Genomic DNA, 14871 nt, shown 5'->3' on the forward strand with positions numbered 1-14871 from the left:
CCTCTCTCCAATCAATATTCCCTGGAGTTGGAGCTTCTCTGTTAGTCCAGTGGTTCAGACTTGGAGCTCCCACCACAGGAGCTTCTCCCCAACCACATGGTCATAAATCAAGATCCTGCAAGCTGTGTGGTGTGGCAAAAAAAAAAAAATGAGCAAGAGAAATAACAAAGTAAAAAATAAAATTACAATCGGAAACAATAAATATGTTTGAAAAACTTTAAAATAAAAATATAGATGAATCAATAACTGGAAGTTACATCAGTACCACAATAAAAAAAAAGAGGAGGAGGGAATGGAAAAACAAAAACCGGTGGGGGGATAAAGGCCTTGGCTGTGGAGAGTGTGGCCTAAGCAAGGGTGAGGTTTGGGTATTGGGCGGGGCCAATGCTCAAGACCCACAGGGCTGGAAAAGGCCCTGGGAGATGTGGGGGGTGGGACTTAGGTTCAAGGAACAAAAGGGGCCCAGGCATGCTACCCAGCCCAGTCTCAGGGGGAGGGAACCTGACCTGGGGGGCTAGCAGTCTTCCTGGGCTCGAGAGGGCAGGACAAATGCCCTCCTCTCCTCTCCTGCTCCTCTGATCTGTGGTCTGGGAGGGCTCCTCCCGCCTGCCTCTCCTGATCTCCCCAGCCTCCCTCCTATGCCCCCAGGACCAATGCAGCTGGTCGGTGGAGGGTGAGGGAAGGTGGGTTTTGAGGACAAGGGACTGGGCAGGGAGCTCAGCAGGCTCCCCATGCCTGAGTGGGCCAGGCAATTGCCCTCTTCTTCTCCTGCAGGGCCTCTCTCACCTGCCTCTCCTGATCTCCCCAGCCTCCCTCCTAAGCCCCCAGGACCCAAGAGGCCTGGATGGGGCTTTGGATGGGGGTGGGGGAAGCGGCTTCAGAACTCAGCAGGCTTCACTGCCCGAATGGACCAGGTGATCGCCCTCAGCTCCTCTCTCACTCTTCCCAGAGAGTCCATCCCACCTGCTTCTCCTGATCTCCCTGGCCTCAGGGAGGCTGATCTTGTCTGACCTCTATTTCTCCTCCACCTACGGTCCCCCTATGTCCTACCGGTTCATTTTGGAATTCCTCCCATCTCCCTGGGGGTCAGAGTCCCTGACCGTGACCAGCAGACTAGTTGTGATGAGACACTAGTTGTGAGGAGACACTAACTCTGCATCTTCCCACACCACCACCTTGACTCCTCACCCCATCATCATTTGTTTTTTCCTCTTGCACACATTTTATTTTATTTTTAATTTTTGAATTTTCTTTTATTTATTTTTTTATATAGCAGGTTCTTATTAGTCATCAATTTTATACACATCAGTGTATACATCTCAATCCCAATCGCCCAATTCATCACACACACCCCACCCTCCACCACTTTCTGCCTTAGTGTCCATACATTTGTTCTCTACATCTGTGTCTCAATTTCTGCCCTGCAAACCAGTTCATCTGTACAATTTTTCTAAGTTCCACATATATGCGTTAATATACGATATTTGTTTTTCTCTTTCTAACTTACTTCACTCTGTATGACAGTCTCTAGATCCATACACGTCTCAACAAATGACCAAATTTTGTTCCTTTTTATGGCTGAGTAATATTCCATTCTATATATTTACAACATCTTCTTTATCCATTCATCTGTCAATGGGCATTTAGGTTGCTTTCATGACCTGGCTATTGTAAATAGTTCTGCAATGAACATTGGGGTGTATGTGTCTTTTTGAACTATAGTTTTCTCTGGGTGCTGGGTCATATGGTAATTCTATTTTAGTTTTTTAAGGAACCTCCATACTGTTCTCCATAGTGGCTGTATCAATTTACATTCCCACCAACAGTGCAAGAGGGTTCCCTTTGCTCCACACCCTCTCCAGCATTTGTTGTTTGTAGGTTTTCCGATGATGCCTTTTCTAACTGGTGTGAGGTGATACCTCATTGTAATTTTAATTTGCATTTCTCTAATAATTAGTGATGTTGAGCAGCTTTTCATGTGCTTCTTGGCCATCTGTATGTCTTCTTTGGAGAAAATGTCTATTTAGGTCTTCTGCCCATTTTTGGATTAGGTTGTTTGTTTTTTAATATTGAGCTGCATGTGCTTTTTATATATTTTGGATATTAATCCTTTGTCCATTGATTCATTTGCATATATTATCACCCATTCTGAGGGTTGTCTTTTGGTCTTGTTTATGTTTTCCTTTGCTGTGCAAAAGCTTTTAAGTTTCATTAGGTCTCATTTGTTTATTTTTGGTTTTATTTCCATTACTCTGGGAGGTGGATCAAAAAATATCTTGCGGGCTTCCCTGGTGGCGCAGTGGTTGGGAGTCCGCCTGCCGATGCAGGGGACACGGGTTCATGCCCCGGTCCAGGAAGATCCCGTGGAGTACCTAGGCCTGTGAGCCATGGCCGCTGAGCCTGCGTGTCCGGAGCCTGTGCTCCGCAACGGGAGAGGCCACAACAGTGAGAGGCCCACATACCGCAAAAAAAAAAAAAAAAAAAAAAATCTTGCTGTGATTTATGTCAAAGAGTGTTCTTCCTATGTTTTCCTCTAAGAGTTTTATAGTGTCTGGCCTTACATTTAGGGCTTTAATCCATTTCAAGTTTATTTTTGTGTATGGTGTTAAGGAGTATTCTAACTTCATTCTTTTTCATGTAGCTGTCCAGTTTTCCCAGCACCACTTATTGAAGAGACTGTCTTTTCTCCATTGTATATCCTTGCCTCCTTTGTAATAGATTAGTTGACCTTGGTGCATGGGTTTATCGCTGGGCTTTCAATCCTGTTCCATTGATCTATATTCTGTTTTTGTGCCAGTACCATATTGTCTTGATTAATGTAGCTTTGTACTATAGTCTGAAGTCAGGGAGTCTGATTCCTCTAGCTCTGCTTTTTTTCCCTCAAGACTGCATTGGCTAGTTGGGGTCTTTTATTTCTCCATACAAATTTTAAATTTTCTGTTCAAGTTCTGTAAAAAATGCCTTTGGTAATTTGATAGGGATTGCATTGAATCTGTAGATTGCTTTGAGTAGTATAGTCATTTTCACAATATTCATTCTTCCAAACCACGAATATTGTATATCTCTCCATCTGCTTGTATCAACTTTAAATTCTTTAGGCAGTGTCTTATAGTTTTCTGCATACAGGTATTTTGTCTCCCTAGGTGGTTTATTCCTACATATTTTATTCTTTTGTTGCAATGGTAAATGGGAGTGTTTCCTTAATTTCTCTTTCACATTTTTCACCATTAGTATATAGGAATGCAAGAGATTTCTGTGCATTAATTTTGTATCCTGCAACTACCAAATTCATTGATTAGCTCTAGTAGTTTTCTGTGGCATGTTTAGGATTCTCTATGTATACTACCATGTCATCTGCAAACAGTGACACTTTACTTCTTTTCCAATTTGTATTCCTTTCAGTTCTTTTTCTTCTCTGATTGCCATGGCTAGGACTTCCAAAACTATATTGAATAATAGTGGTGAGAGTAGACATCCTTGTCTTGTTCCTAATCTTAGAGGAAATGCTTTCAATTTTTCACCATTGAGTATGATGCTCGCTGTGGGTTTGCCATATATGGCTTTTATTATGTTGAGGTAGGTTTCCTCTATGCCCACTTTCTAGAGAGTTTTTATCATAAATGTTGCTGAACTTTGTCAAAAGCTTTTTATGCATCTACTGAGATGATTATATGGTTTTTATTCTACAATTGGTTAATATGCATATCACATTGATTGATTTGCATATATTGAAGAATCCTTGCATCCCTGGGATAAATCCCACTTGACCATGGTGTATAATCCTTTTAATATGTGGTTGGATTCTGTTTGCAAGTATTTTGTTGAGGATTTATGCATCTATATTCATAAGTGACATTGGTCTGTAATTTTCTTTTTTTATAGTATCTTTGTCTGGTTTTGGTATCAGGGTGACAGCAGCCTCATAGAATAAGTTTGAGAGTGCTCCTTCCTCTGGAATTTTTTGGAAGAGTTTGAGGAGGATGGGTGTTAGCTCTTCTCTAAGTGTTTGATAGAATTCACCTTTGCAGCCATCTGGTCCTGGACTTTTGTTTGTTGGAAGATTTTTAATCATAGTTTCAATTTCATTACTTGTGATTGATCTGTTCATATTTTCTATTTCTTCCTGGTTCAGTCTTGGAAGGTTATACTTTTCTAGAATTTGTCCATTTCTTCCTGGTTGTCCATTTTATTGGCATAGAGTTGCTTGTAGTAGTGTCTTAGAATGCTCTGTATTTCTGCAGTGTCTGTTGTAACTTCTCCTTTTTCATTTCCAGTTTTATTGATTTGAATCCTCTCCCTCTTTTTCTTGGTGAGTCTGGCTAAAGGCTTATCAATTTTGTTTATCTTATCAAAGAACGAGCTTTTAGTTTTATTGATTTTTGTTTTTGTTTTCTTTGTTTCTATTTCATTTATTTCTGCTCTGATCTTTATGATTCCTTTCCTTCTGCTAACTTTGCACTTTGTTTATTCTTCTTTCTCTAGTTCCTTTGGGTGTAACGTTAGATTGTTTGAGATTTTTCTTGTTTCTTGAGACAGGCTTGTATAGCTATAACTTCTCTTTTAGAACTGCTTTTGCTGCATCCCTAAAGTTTTGGATCATCGTGTTTCCATTGCCATTTGTGTCTAGGTATTTTTCAATTTCCTCTTTGATTTCTTCAGTGATCTTTTGGTTATTTAGTAACGTATTGTTTAGCCTCCATGTGTTTGTGTTTTTTACATTTTTTTCCCTGTCATTGATTTCTAATCTCATAGCATTGTGGTCATAAAAGATGCTTGATATGATTTCAATTTTCTTAAATTTACTGAGGCTTGATTTATGACCCAAGATGTGGTCTATCCTGGAGAATGTTCTGTACGCACTTGAGAAGAAAGTGTAACCTGCTCTTTTTGGATTGAATGTCATATAAATATGAATTAAATCCATCTGGTCTATTGTGTCATTTAAAACTTGCGTTTCCTTATTAATTTTCCATTTGGATGATCTGTCCATTGGTGTAAGTGAGGTGTTAAAGCCCCCAACTGTTATTGTGTTACTGTCAATTTCCTCTTTTATATCTGTTAGCAGTTGCCTTATTTATTGAGGTGCTCCTATGTTGCATGCATATATATTTATAATTTTTATATCTTCTTCTTGGATTGATCCCTTGATCATTATGTAGTGTCCTTCCTTGTCCCTTGTAATATTCTTTATTTTAAAGTCTATTTTATCTGAGTATTGCTACTACAGCTTTCTTTAGACTTCCATTTGCAGGGAATATATTTTTCCATCCCCTCACTTTCAGTCTGTATGTGTCCCTAAGTCTGAAGTGGGTCTCTTGTAGATAGCATATATATGGGTCTGGTTTTTGTATCCATTCAGCAAGCTTGTGTCTTTTGGATGGAGCATTTAACCCTTTCACGTTTAAGGTAATTATCAATATGTATGTTCCTATTCCCATTTTCTTAATTGTTTTGGGTTTGTTTTTGTAGGTCCTTTTCTTCTGTTGTGTTTCCCACTTAGAGAAGTTCCTTTAGCATTTGTTGTAGAGCTGATTTGATGGTGCTGAATTGTCTTAGCTTTTCTTGTCTGTAAAGTTTTTGATTTCTCCATTGAATCTGAATGAGATCCTTGCCAGGTAGAGTAATCGTGTTTGTAAGTTCTTCCCTTTCATCACTTTACGTATGTCATGCCACTCCCTTCTGACTTGAAGAGTTTCTGCAGAGAAATCAGCTGCTAACCATATGGGAATTCCTTTGTATGTTATTTGTCATTTTTCCCTTCCTGCTTTCAATAATTTTCTTTGTCTTTAAGTTTTGCCAATTTGATTATTATGTGTCTTGGCGTGTTTCTCCTTGAGTTTATCCTGCATGGGACTCTCTGCACTTCCCAGACTTGGATGGCTCTTTTCTTTCCCATGTTAGGGAAATTTTAAACTATAATCTCTTCAAATATTTTCTTGGGAGATTTCTCTCTCTATTCTCTTTCTGGGACCCTTATAATGCTAATGTTGTTGCATTTAATGTTGTCCCAGAGATCTCTTAGGCTGTCTTCATTTCTTTTCATTCTTTTTTCTTTATTTTGTTCCACAGCAGTGAATTCCACCATTCTGTCTTCCAGGTCACTTATCCATTCTTCTGCCTCAGTTATTCTTCTATTGATTCTTTCTAGTGTATTTTTCATTTCAGTTATTGTATTGTTCATTTCTGTTTGTTTGTTCTTTATTCTTCTAGATCTTTGTTTAACATTTCTTGCATCTTCTCCATCTTTGCCTCCATTCTTTTTCTGAGGTCCTGGATCATCTTCACTATCATTATTCAGAATTCTTTTTCTGGAAGATTGCTTATCTCCACTTCATTTAGTTGTTTTTATGGGGTTTTATTTGTTCCTTCATCTGGTACATAGCCCTCTGCCTTTACATCTTGTCTATCTTTCTTTGAATGTGGTTTTTGCTCCACAGGCTGCAGGATTGTAGTTCTTCTTGCTTCTGCTGTCTGCCCTCTGTTGGATGAGGCTATCTAAGAGTCTTGTGTATGTTTCCTGATAGGAAGGACTGGTGGTGGGTAGAGCTGGCTGTTTCTCTGTTGGGCAGAGCTTAGTAAAACCTTAATCCACTTGACTGCTCATGGGTGGGGCTGGTTTCCCTCCCTGTTGTTTGTTTGGCTCGAGGCAACCCAATACTGGAGCCTACCCAGGCTCTTTTGTGGGGTTAATGGCAGACTCTGTGAGGGCTCATGCCAAGGAGTACTTCCAGAACTTCTGCTGCCATTGTCCTTGCCCTCACGGTGAGACAGAGCCACCCCCACCTCTGCAGGAGACCCTCCAACACTAGCAGGTAGTTCTGGTTCAGTCTCCCCTGGGGTCACTGCTCCTTTCCCTGGGTCCCAATGCACACACTACTTTGTGTGTGTCCTCCAAGAGTAGAGTCTCTGTTTCCCCCAGGTCCTGTCGAAGACCTGCAGTCAAATCCTACTAGCCCTCAAAGTCTGATTCTCTAGGAATTCCTCCTCTCATTTCTGGAACCCCAGGTTGGGAAGCTTGACATGGGGCTCAGAACCTTCACTCCAGTGGGTGCACTTCTGTAGTATAAGTGTTCTCCACTTTGTGAGTCACCCACCCAGCAGTTATGGGATTTGTTTTTATTGTGATTGCGCCCCTCCTACCATCTCATTGTGTCTTTTTCTTTGTCTTTGGATGTGGGGTATCTTTTTTGGTGAGTTCCAGTGTCTTCCTGTTGATGATTGTTCAGCAGTTAGTTGTGATTCTGGTGTTCTCGCAAGATGGAGTGAGAGCATGTCCTTCTACTCTGCCATCTTGAACCACCTGCCATCTATTTTTAATTGACAGAAGCACAATTACCAGGAACTGAGACTTTGCAAGAAGCCTACTACCCTTGACTGATGATCACTATTTCTTGGGCTTCTTGGGCTTCTCCACAAGTCTCTTTAAATTCCAATTAAGTAGCAGCAAAGTGTGAACCTAGCAAACAGGGTGTAAAATAATTGTCCTTCATCCTTGGAAGTCAATACAAAACTTTCCTTGGTGAGTTTGAATAAAAAGCAAACCCTTGGCAAAAGAATACTCTGACAAGATTGCATCCCTGCAGCTCTGAAGAACTAAGCCAATAGTGTATTGTTTAGAAAGAAAGAGCTTATACTTTATAAAACTCTCCTTCCTTCCCTCACCTAGATTATTTCTTTTCTGTATTGTGTGCTGTTTTATTGAAGGGCTTGGACAATTCAGGGTGAACACTTTAAACTTCTCCTTTTGAAGACTTGAATTGAAAATATTTTTAGTTGGGCTAGTTAAGTATACCTTGACAACTGTGCACAATGCTTGTCTTAGTTTGATGTACATTTTAAATAAAATAAGAAATTTTTGATAGATACTAAAATGAAGCTTCTCTTCCAAAGTCAAATATTACTTTTGATTCCACTTTTTATTTCATTTATTAATGTTTCATGCCTTTTCTGTTGCTGTCTAAATATTCTCAAAAGAGGTTAAATCTTCTTTATTTACTTTAAAACACCTTTCCATAGGATTTCAAGAATTTATATAACTGTACGCTATGCAGATCTTTTCTTTTGTTCTCTTTACAGTACATAAACTTATTTTTAATTCTATAGATTTCAGAAGAATGCACATGGTATTATTTATTCAGAATTCTATTGCCTTTTACATTAATTGTACCAAGCAGGAGAAAGTCCTGTACATTAGCCCAGGCAACAATATGTAGACAACCATGTTGCATTGACAGCAAGATGAGGCAACCAGCATTTATAAAAGTGTGAAATATTGCTATTGGTTTTCTCTTCCATAGAATCATTGACTCCATTAGCTTTTCTCAATTCTAAGCACTGTGAATAAAATATACTCTTCAATGTGGAAAAATACCACTGTAAACAAAAGAAACATGAGTGAGATACCATGACAATTAACTTGAAGACGGATCCTTCCTTGAGTTTCTGACACCAAAATAGACTTGATGAACTTGATCAACGTATAAGTACATAAACTACTGTAGTGCAATTATACTTCTGGAGAATAGCAGCAAACTTATTACACAGAATTATGACACATCTGAGGGTAGGACGGTGGGCTCTATCTCATGATCCTGATTCAGGCTAGCAGGAGGAAGGTTCTCAGCAAACATTTGTTACATAGATGTTGAATAATCTGAATTTCAACATTATTATTTACAAATTTTATTTCTTTATTTTTGATTCATTATGTAAAATTCATGACCACTTATATATTTGACCATAAAATAAACCTAAGGTGTTCTCAATTTTAAATCATTATGATGCAAGTTTCTTCTGACTGATTAAAAGAAAGAGAGAGAGAAAAACTTGAAACAGTAATATAACTATTGTAGATTCAGAGAGGTTTAAATAACTTGACCAAAGTCATTTAAGTTGCAAATGTCAAAACTGGAATTTCAAATTCAGCCTTGACTTCAAATGCCTGTGTTCCTTCAAATTTGTCACATAAACTCCACTTAACGAAGCATATATTTAAATTACATATGAATTCCCCTGTTATTTTACCAGCCTTCAAAAATTACACAACTGTAAGGAGGAAAAAAATTTCTCTTTATTTGTTTCAGTTTTTGTGTATTGTTCCAGGATTTTAAAAGTTAAATTCAGGGCATGATTAGAGTAAGTTTTGGTTTTCCAATAAATGTTAAGTGATGATAAAGATCAATAAAAATCCTTCCATCACAGTTTTAAAATCTGTGGTTCCTGCAAATGTTGAACCAGTACTAATTAGGCCAGCATTCAGAAAAACAAAAATACATTTTGGCCAATAGCTCCTTGGGTATATATCAGATGTTTTCAATTTAATTTTGTTATGTTTAACCAAGTTCTTTAATTTATTTATCAATTCCACTGCACTGATACTATATTATGGGCCTTTCAGTATTCACACCCTGAATTTCTATTTTAGGCCTCACTGGTTTTGTTTTTCCAAGAATTTCAAGGCAGTGTTTAGCATAGAAAATATACACTGTGAACCTATTTTTGTTCATGCCATTGGTGCAAAATCAAATCAAATAGGTAAGCAGAGGAACTATGTATCAGAAATAATATCTTCATATCAAAATCAATGGACAGAAAGTCAGTATATTATTTCCTTACTTACTGTTAGTTTACCATACATAACACATTTACAAAATTGATCAAAATGGAATGCATGTTATAAAACACAAAAATTATACTGGCCTATTCGATTTCTTTTGGGTTTATAGAAAAATTAAAGTGTCCACTTTGTTTCTACTGCTAAACCTTGATTTTTTTTCAATCCATTACCTAATCCATTTAAACCGAAGTGAGAAAATTTCTAACATTATGTATGAGTCCTAAATATAAGTAAACAATTAAATGAACTCTATCAGTTAGTATTTCCTGTTCGAATGTCTTTTGGATACACTTAGCAGACTTTCATCCAATGTGTCATTAACATTCGTTTAAGAATTCAATGTATGAATGAGTTTATCTTCTTCAAATAAAAGGTCAGCTAATTAGGTTATTAGGTGAGTGTATCTCCTATAATTACTTTGGTCTTACAACCACTGAATCCTTAAGAGTAATTTAAAAGTAAAAAATTTCTATCATTTATTAAACTCTTTATACAGGAGCTAAAATGTAATGTTGTTTATTAAAGGAATAAATAAGACACAACCATATTTCAACCAAGCTTACCTTGAACTGGTCCATTTTGCATGATTTCTTTCATTATCTCAGTTTCCTGGAAGGAAAAAAATCAGTGAGCATCATTTCTGTTATCAGAGCACACTAAACCTATTGTTTGGTGTGTAATGTTAGGTACTGTACAATCAGTTTAGGAATTATGCGACCCAGTGTGCCTTGACCACTTGCAATTTACTCTTAATCATCTTTTGAAATACATGTGAACTGCCACATTGATGAAGTTGCTAAAGACAAGACACATACACGTTTCAATGACTCTTACCACTAACAATAATTTTGGAATGAAGAAAAATACAAAGATGTTTATGGTCACAAAGGAAAACTAATTCAGTTAAAGCTCTGTTTATCAGTAGAGATTAGTGTCATCTCCATTCTTAGGATCACAAAAGTGATCCCAGAAGATAGTGAGGTTCCTCAATTTTAGCATACAAATATTTCTCTGTTGTCCCCTGTGTAATGCAACCCTTAGGAAAGAGGCAGGTCATTCATTCATTTATTCATATAAATGTGAGCACATTGATCAGAGTAAAGACAAGAAACTAGGACAGAAAAAAATATTGACCTTGCCTCTGTCCTGAAGATATTTGCATTTTGGTGGAATAGACAGGCACTAACAAAACTAATTGCATTATGAGATACTAAGTTTTATTACAGAGACAAGCACAAAGTGCCATGGATGCAAACAAGAAAGGGACATTTGTTCTGCCTAGGAGTCAAGAAAAAACTTCTCAAAGAAGATGAAGTTTTGACCTACTTCCTTGACATGGAAGTAGGTGGGATAACCATTTGGGTAAGAGGAATCATCACCTGGCTAAGTAGAGAAGCATGAAGGTCATGGTGCACCTGGGGAGCAGACAGCAGGTCAACTTACCAGGAGCATTATGGGCAGGTGGGGGGGTGGGTTAGAGCCTGGTGGGAAATTAATCTGTGAAAGCAGTAGGTCAGAACCAAATCATGAAGCCCTGTATGTTATGGTAAGAATGTCAAACTGTATTCTATAGGTATCTGGAAGCCATTGAAGTTTCAACTATTCTGAAAATGAGAATGTCTTGCTGACACTGATACAATGGAGTACAATTTTCCTAGGCTTTTAACATGACAAACTGGAATCCAAGAGAATCTTTTTTCCATTATGACTGTGTCCATTTCAATTATTCTGTGGAGTAAGGCAAAGGATTGATAAAATGAGCTACTATCACAAAAAAGTCAGTGAAAAAGGTTTTGCTGTAGCTTTTATCTGTCAAGTATTTTTATATATATATATATATATGTATATATATATACATAAAATTATAAAACTTTATTTCCATGGGCATTTTTGAATTTAAGGCAATCATTTGGACTGCTAATACTACAAAGATCAAAAATTATACCCAAATTGGAGGTCTTTAATAGACATCTTAAGAATATCAAAAATTATACCTGAAAGCATAGCATTATTTTAGAATATACTAGTTTTTAAATAGTTTTAGTAACAGTAGTATATATTTTTGAGAAAGTTAACTCTTTCTAATTCTTGCAATTCAGACTTACATTGGAAGAGACCCTGTATGGAGGAGAACATTGGTAGATCCTATTGGATTTCTCGATGCTGTTGGGACAGGGCTTGGTGGCATGTCGCTTTCCCCGCCCATCAGACCTACTTGTCATGGCGCAGCCATTATTGGTAGCATTTTGATCCTTGAAAAGTGGATAGCATGCATGGGATACCAGTCTATGAGGAATAAGCAAAGATGTCAAAGTAATACTTAGGAAAATGCCATAGTTACCTATCTATATGCAATTTTACTGAATAAAACATTTGTAAATTATTCTGGCTATGTACATGCAAGTTTAATGACATTGAACACAGTCGTTCAATCATATTAACTGTTCTCCACTCCATTCCTATTTCTTCATTATAATTTTTTTTTCATGGAAAGGCATTTTATTTTAAATATAGCAGTGTGTACATGTCGATCCCAAACTCCCAATCTATCCCTCCCCTGTACCCCTTTCCCCCGGTAACCATAAATTCCTTCTCTAAATCTGTGAGTCTATTTCTGTTTTATAAATAAGTTCATTTATATCATTTTTTTAATATTTTAAAATCTTGCTCAAATCCATTATAATAAATAAATTTATCTACTGAAGAGAATTTTCCAAAGATGAAAACTGTTCATCAATTAAATCTGTGGTAATATTAATAGGGAAAGGACTCCTTAAGTCTGCATCTATAATGATAATGTAGAAGAGCCAAATTTAATGTGAAAGAGAATGAACTTTATCATACTCAGATGTAATATTCTGATAAATTATGTAAGTTTTAGAATTAAGGGGTTTTTTTTACATTTTTATTAAGTTATAGATACCTTCTCATAAGACTTCAATTATTATGTGTCTGTAATTTATGATACTTTAGAAGGAATTGTATATACTAATATAGTATTAAAGTTAATAAGGTAGAAAGTTATAAGATTTATACAAACAATAAAATAATTTTGATTTCTTATTTTGAAATTGAACATTGAAAAGTACAAATTATTTGGATCCAAATCTAACATAATTTATTGAATATAGAAGCAGGTAGTAAGGAAAATAAAACAATGGAATTGATTTTATGGATAGTCAATGTTGAGCTGGCCATGGAATTATCTGGTAGAATTGCCTCAAGAAAATTCAATAGTGTTCAACAAAGTAAGAGAATCCGAGCAAAGGAGCATGATGAAAACAAAGCCATTTCCTAAAAAGGTCTCAACTTGGGGACAATGAGGACTATGGATTGAAGTGTGTCAGCCCACATTCATATGTTGAAGCCCTAACTGCCATGTAATGGTATCAGGAGATGGGGGTCTTTGGGAGAAAATTAGCTTTAAATGAAGTCATAAGGGTGGGGCCCTCATGCTGGGATCAGTGCCCTTATAACAGGAAAAGACACTAGCGCTAGACGAGAAGACAAGCCAGGAGGAGTGTTCTCACCAGGAACTGAACTGACTAACACCCCAGTCTTGGGCTTCTCAGTCTCCAGAACTGTGGGAAACAAGTGCCTGTTGTTCAGGCCACACAGTCTATGACATTTTGTTATGTTAACCTGACCAGACCAATACAATAAGATTTCACTGACTCTCATGTTGTTATATTTTTAAGCTCCTAAAAGGCTTTAATTTTTATTATAGTACAAAACAGAGGCCAACCAAGCACTACTACACCAGGAAGGTATTAGCCCAAGTTGTCCATTCTAAGTACCATCTTATTAGGCAAAACATAAGAAAAACATTTTAAAGGACTTTATATAAAATTCCTAACACCCACTCTCTCATAGCACCTAACTTCTCTGTAGCAGACCCAGATCACTCAGTGGAGGAGGAAAGAACACAGGGGCAGCACATACATGTACTACTAGTTATCAGCTGCAGTTTCCTTAGACAGATATCTCAGCTTTTAAGTAGATTAGTTCTTATAGGTGACACGAGAATGCTGTGTGAGTATCAGACTACACGAGCATAAAGAAATGCAACCTGCCTCTTCTCATCAGATGGGATGGATAGTGACAATGATGTTCATGAGTTGTGGCAACTATACAGGAAGTTTTTATGTTATTCCTCTGATTCTTAACCTAATTTTTACCTGGGATTATTTATTCATCTACTTGGGGAACTAAAGTTCTCAAGAGAGGTATCAGCAATGTCAACTACTCTCCTCCCTCCGTGGCGACTCAGTAGAACCATTTGGGTCAGAGCCACAAGAAGACAATGCTTACTTGACTCTTCATTAATTTAGCTAGAAATATATACATTCTTCAAACAATTGTTTCCAATAGCTTATAATCTCAATAGATACCAAATATAGTATATATTTAAATATAATCCATGTGTTTATATAGATACAGCATATATATTTGTAAATTTTTTGGGAAACTCTTAATATATATGTTTTCTTATTCTAACCTAAGCCACACTCTTAAGAATCCTAGAGACGTGTGTTGGGCAGCTATTTACCCACGTTTTCTCAGGTACCACCAAGCCCTATCAATGCTTCCACTGTTGCATCCATGGTGGTTCTTGCCACAGCAAGAGATCAAATTCTGAGGGGATAGGTTGGCTGTGTATCGACCTTTGGACTGAATCGCTATGCGGTCAGCTGCTACACCTGTTTCAAAGAGAATATTGATTAATAGTCAAGTGACACATGGTATTGTCAAGAATTTACATAGCGCTTTTTGTTTGAATCTTAAGCTAGTCTTGGAAACTTAATGTAACTAAAAATCAAGGCTAAATGTGATGAATATATCTGTGTATTCCAACAAATTCAACTGTGTCATCATTTCAGTTACAGTTTTTGTCCAGTTTTGGCATTGCTTCATTGTCTTACCAACTTCACAGACTTCTCTAGTTCCTTGTTCCTTTCATGTTCTATATATTTCTGAATTTTTCATTAAGAAATTTGCCAAGTGAAACTCCTTGAGGGCAAGAGCCATATCTTACATTTATATCTCCTGTACCTAAAACATATAATCATGGCTTAAAATATATTTTTGAAGTGAATGTAACTAAACTCAGGAAATCAGAAAAACTGATCATAGAAATATTAATTGGAAATTCATCCATGTTAATCTGATATATTGGAATACATTAAATCTTTGGTTTTTAAACTAATCGAGACTAACATGAATCTACATTATAAACTATCAAAAAGCTACATAGC

At 36.9% G+C, this 14871-nt stretch overlaps 1 protein-coding gene across 1 annotated transcript in view; it reads right to left on the reverse strand.

The window, feature by feature from the left end:
* TINAG (tubulointerstitial nephritis antigen) overlaps positions 1-14871 on the reverse strand; it is a gene marked incomplete at both ends in the record, with an annotated part of 101974 nt that overhangs the window by 43453 nt on the left and 43650 nt on the right. Inside the window, 3 exons of the mRNA XM_082848569.1 lie at positions 10180-10225; positions 11722-11902; positions 14166-14316. Of these exons, the coding sequence (XP_082704695.1) occupies positions 10180-10225; positions 11722-11902; positions 14166-14316 (378 nt within the window). The remainder of the gene's footprint in view (positions 1-10179; positions 10226-11721; positions 11903-14165; positions 14317-14871) is intronic.

Source organism: Leucopleurus acutus (genome assembly GCF_964270905.1).
Source record: "Leucopleurus acutus genome assembly, chromosome: 10".
Classification (NCBI taxonomy): Eukaryota; Metazoa; Chordata; class Mammalia; order Artiodactyla; family Delphinidae; genus Leucopleurus; species Leucopleurus acutus.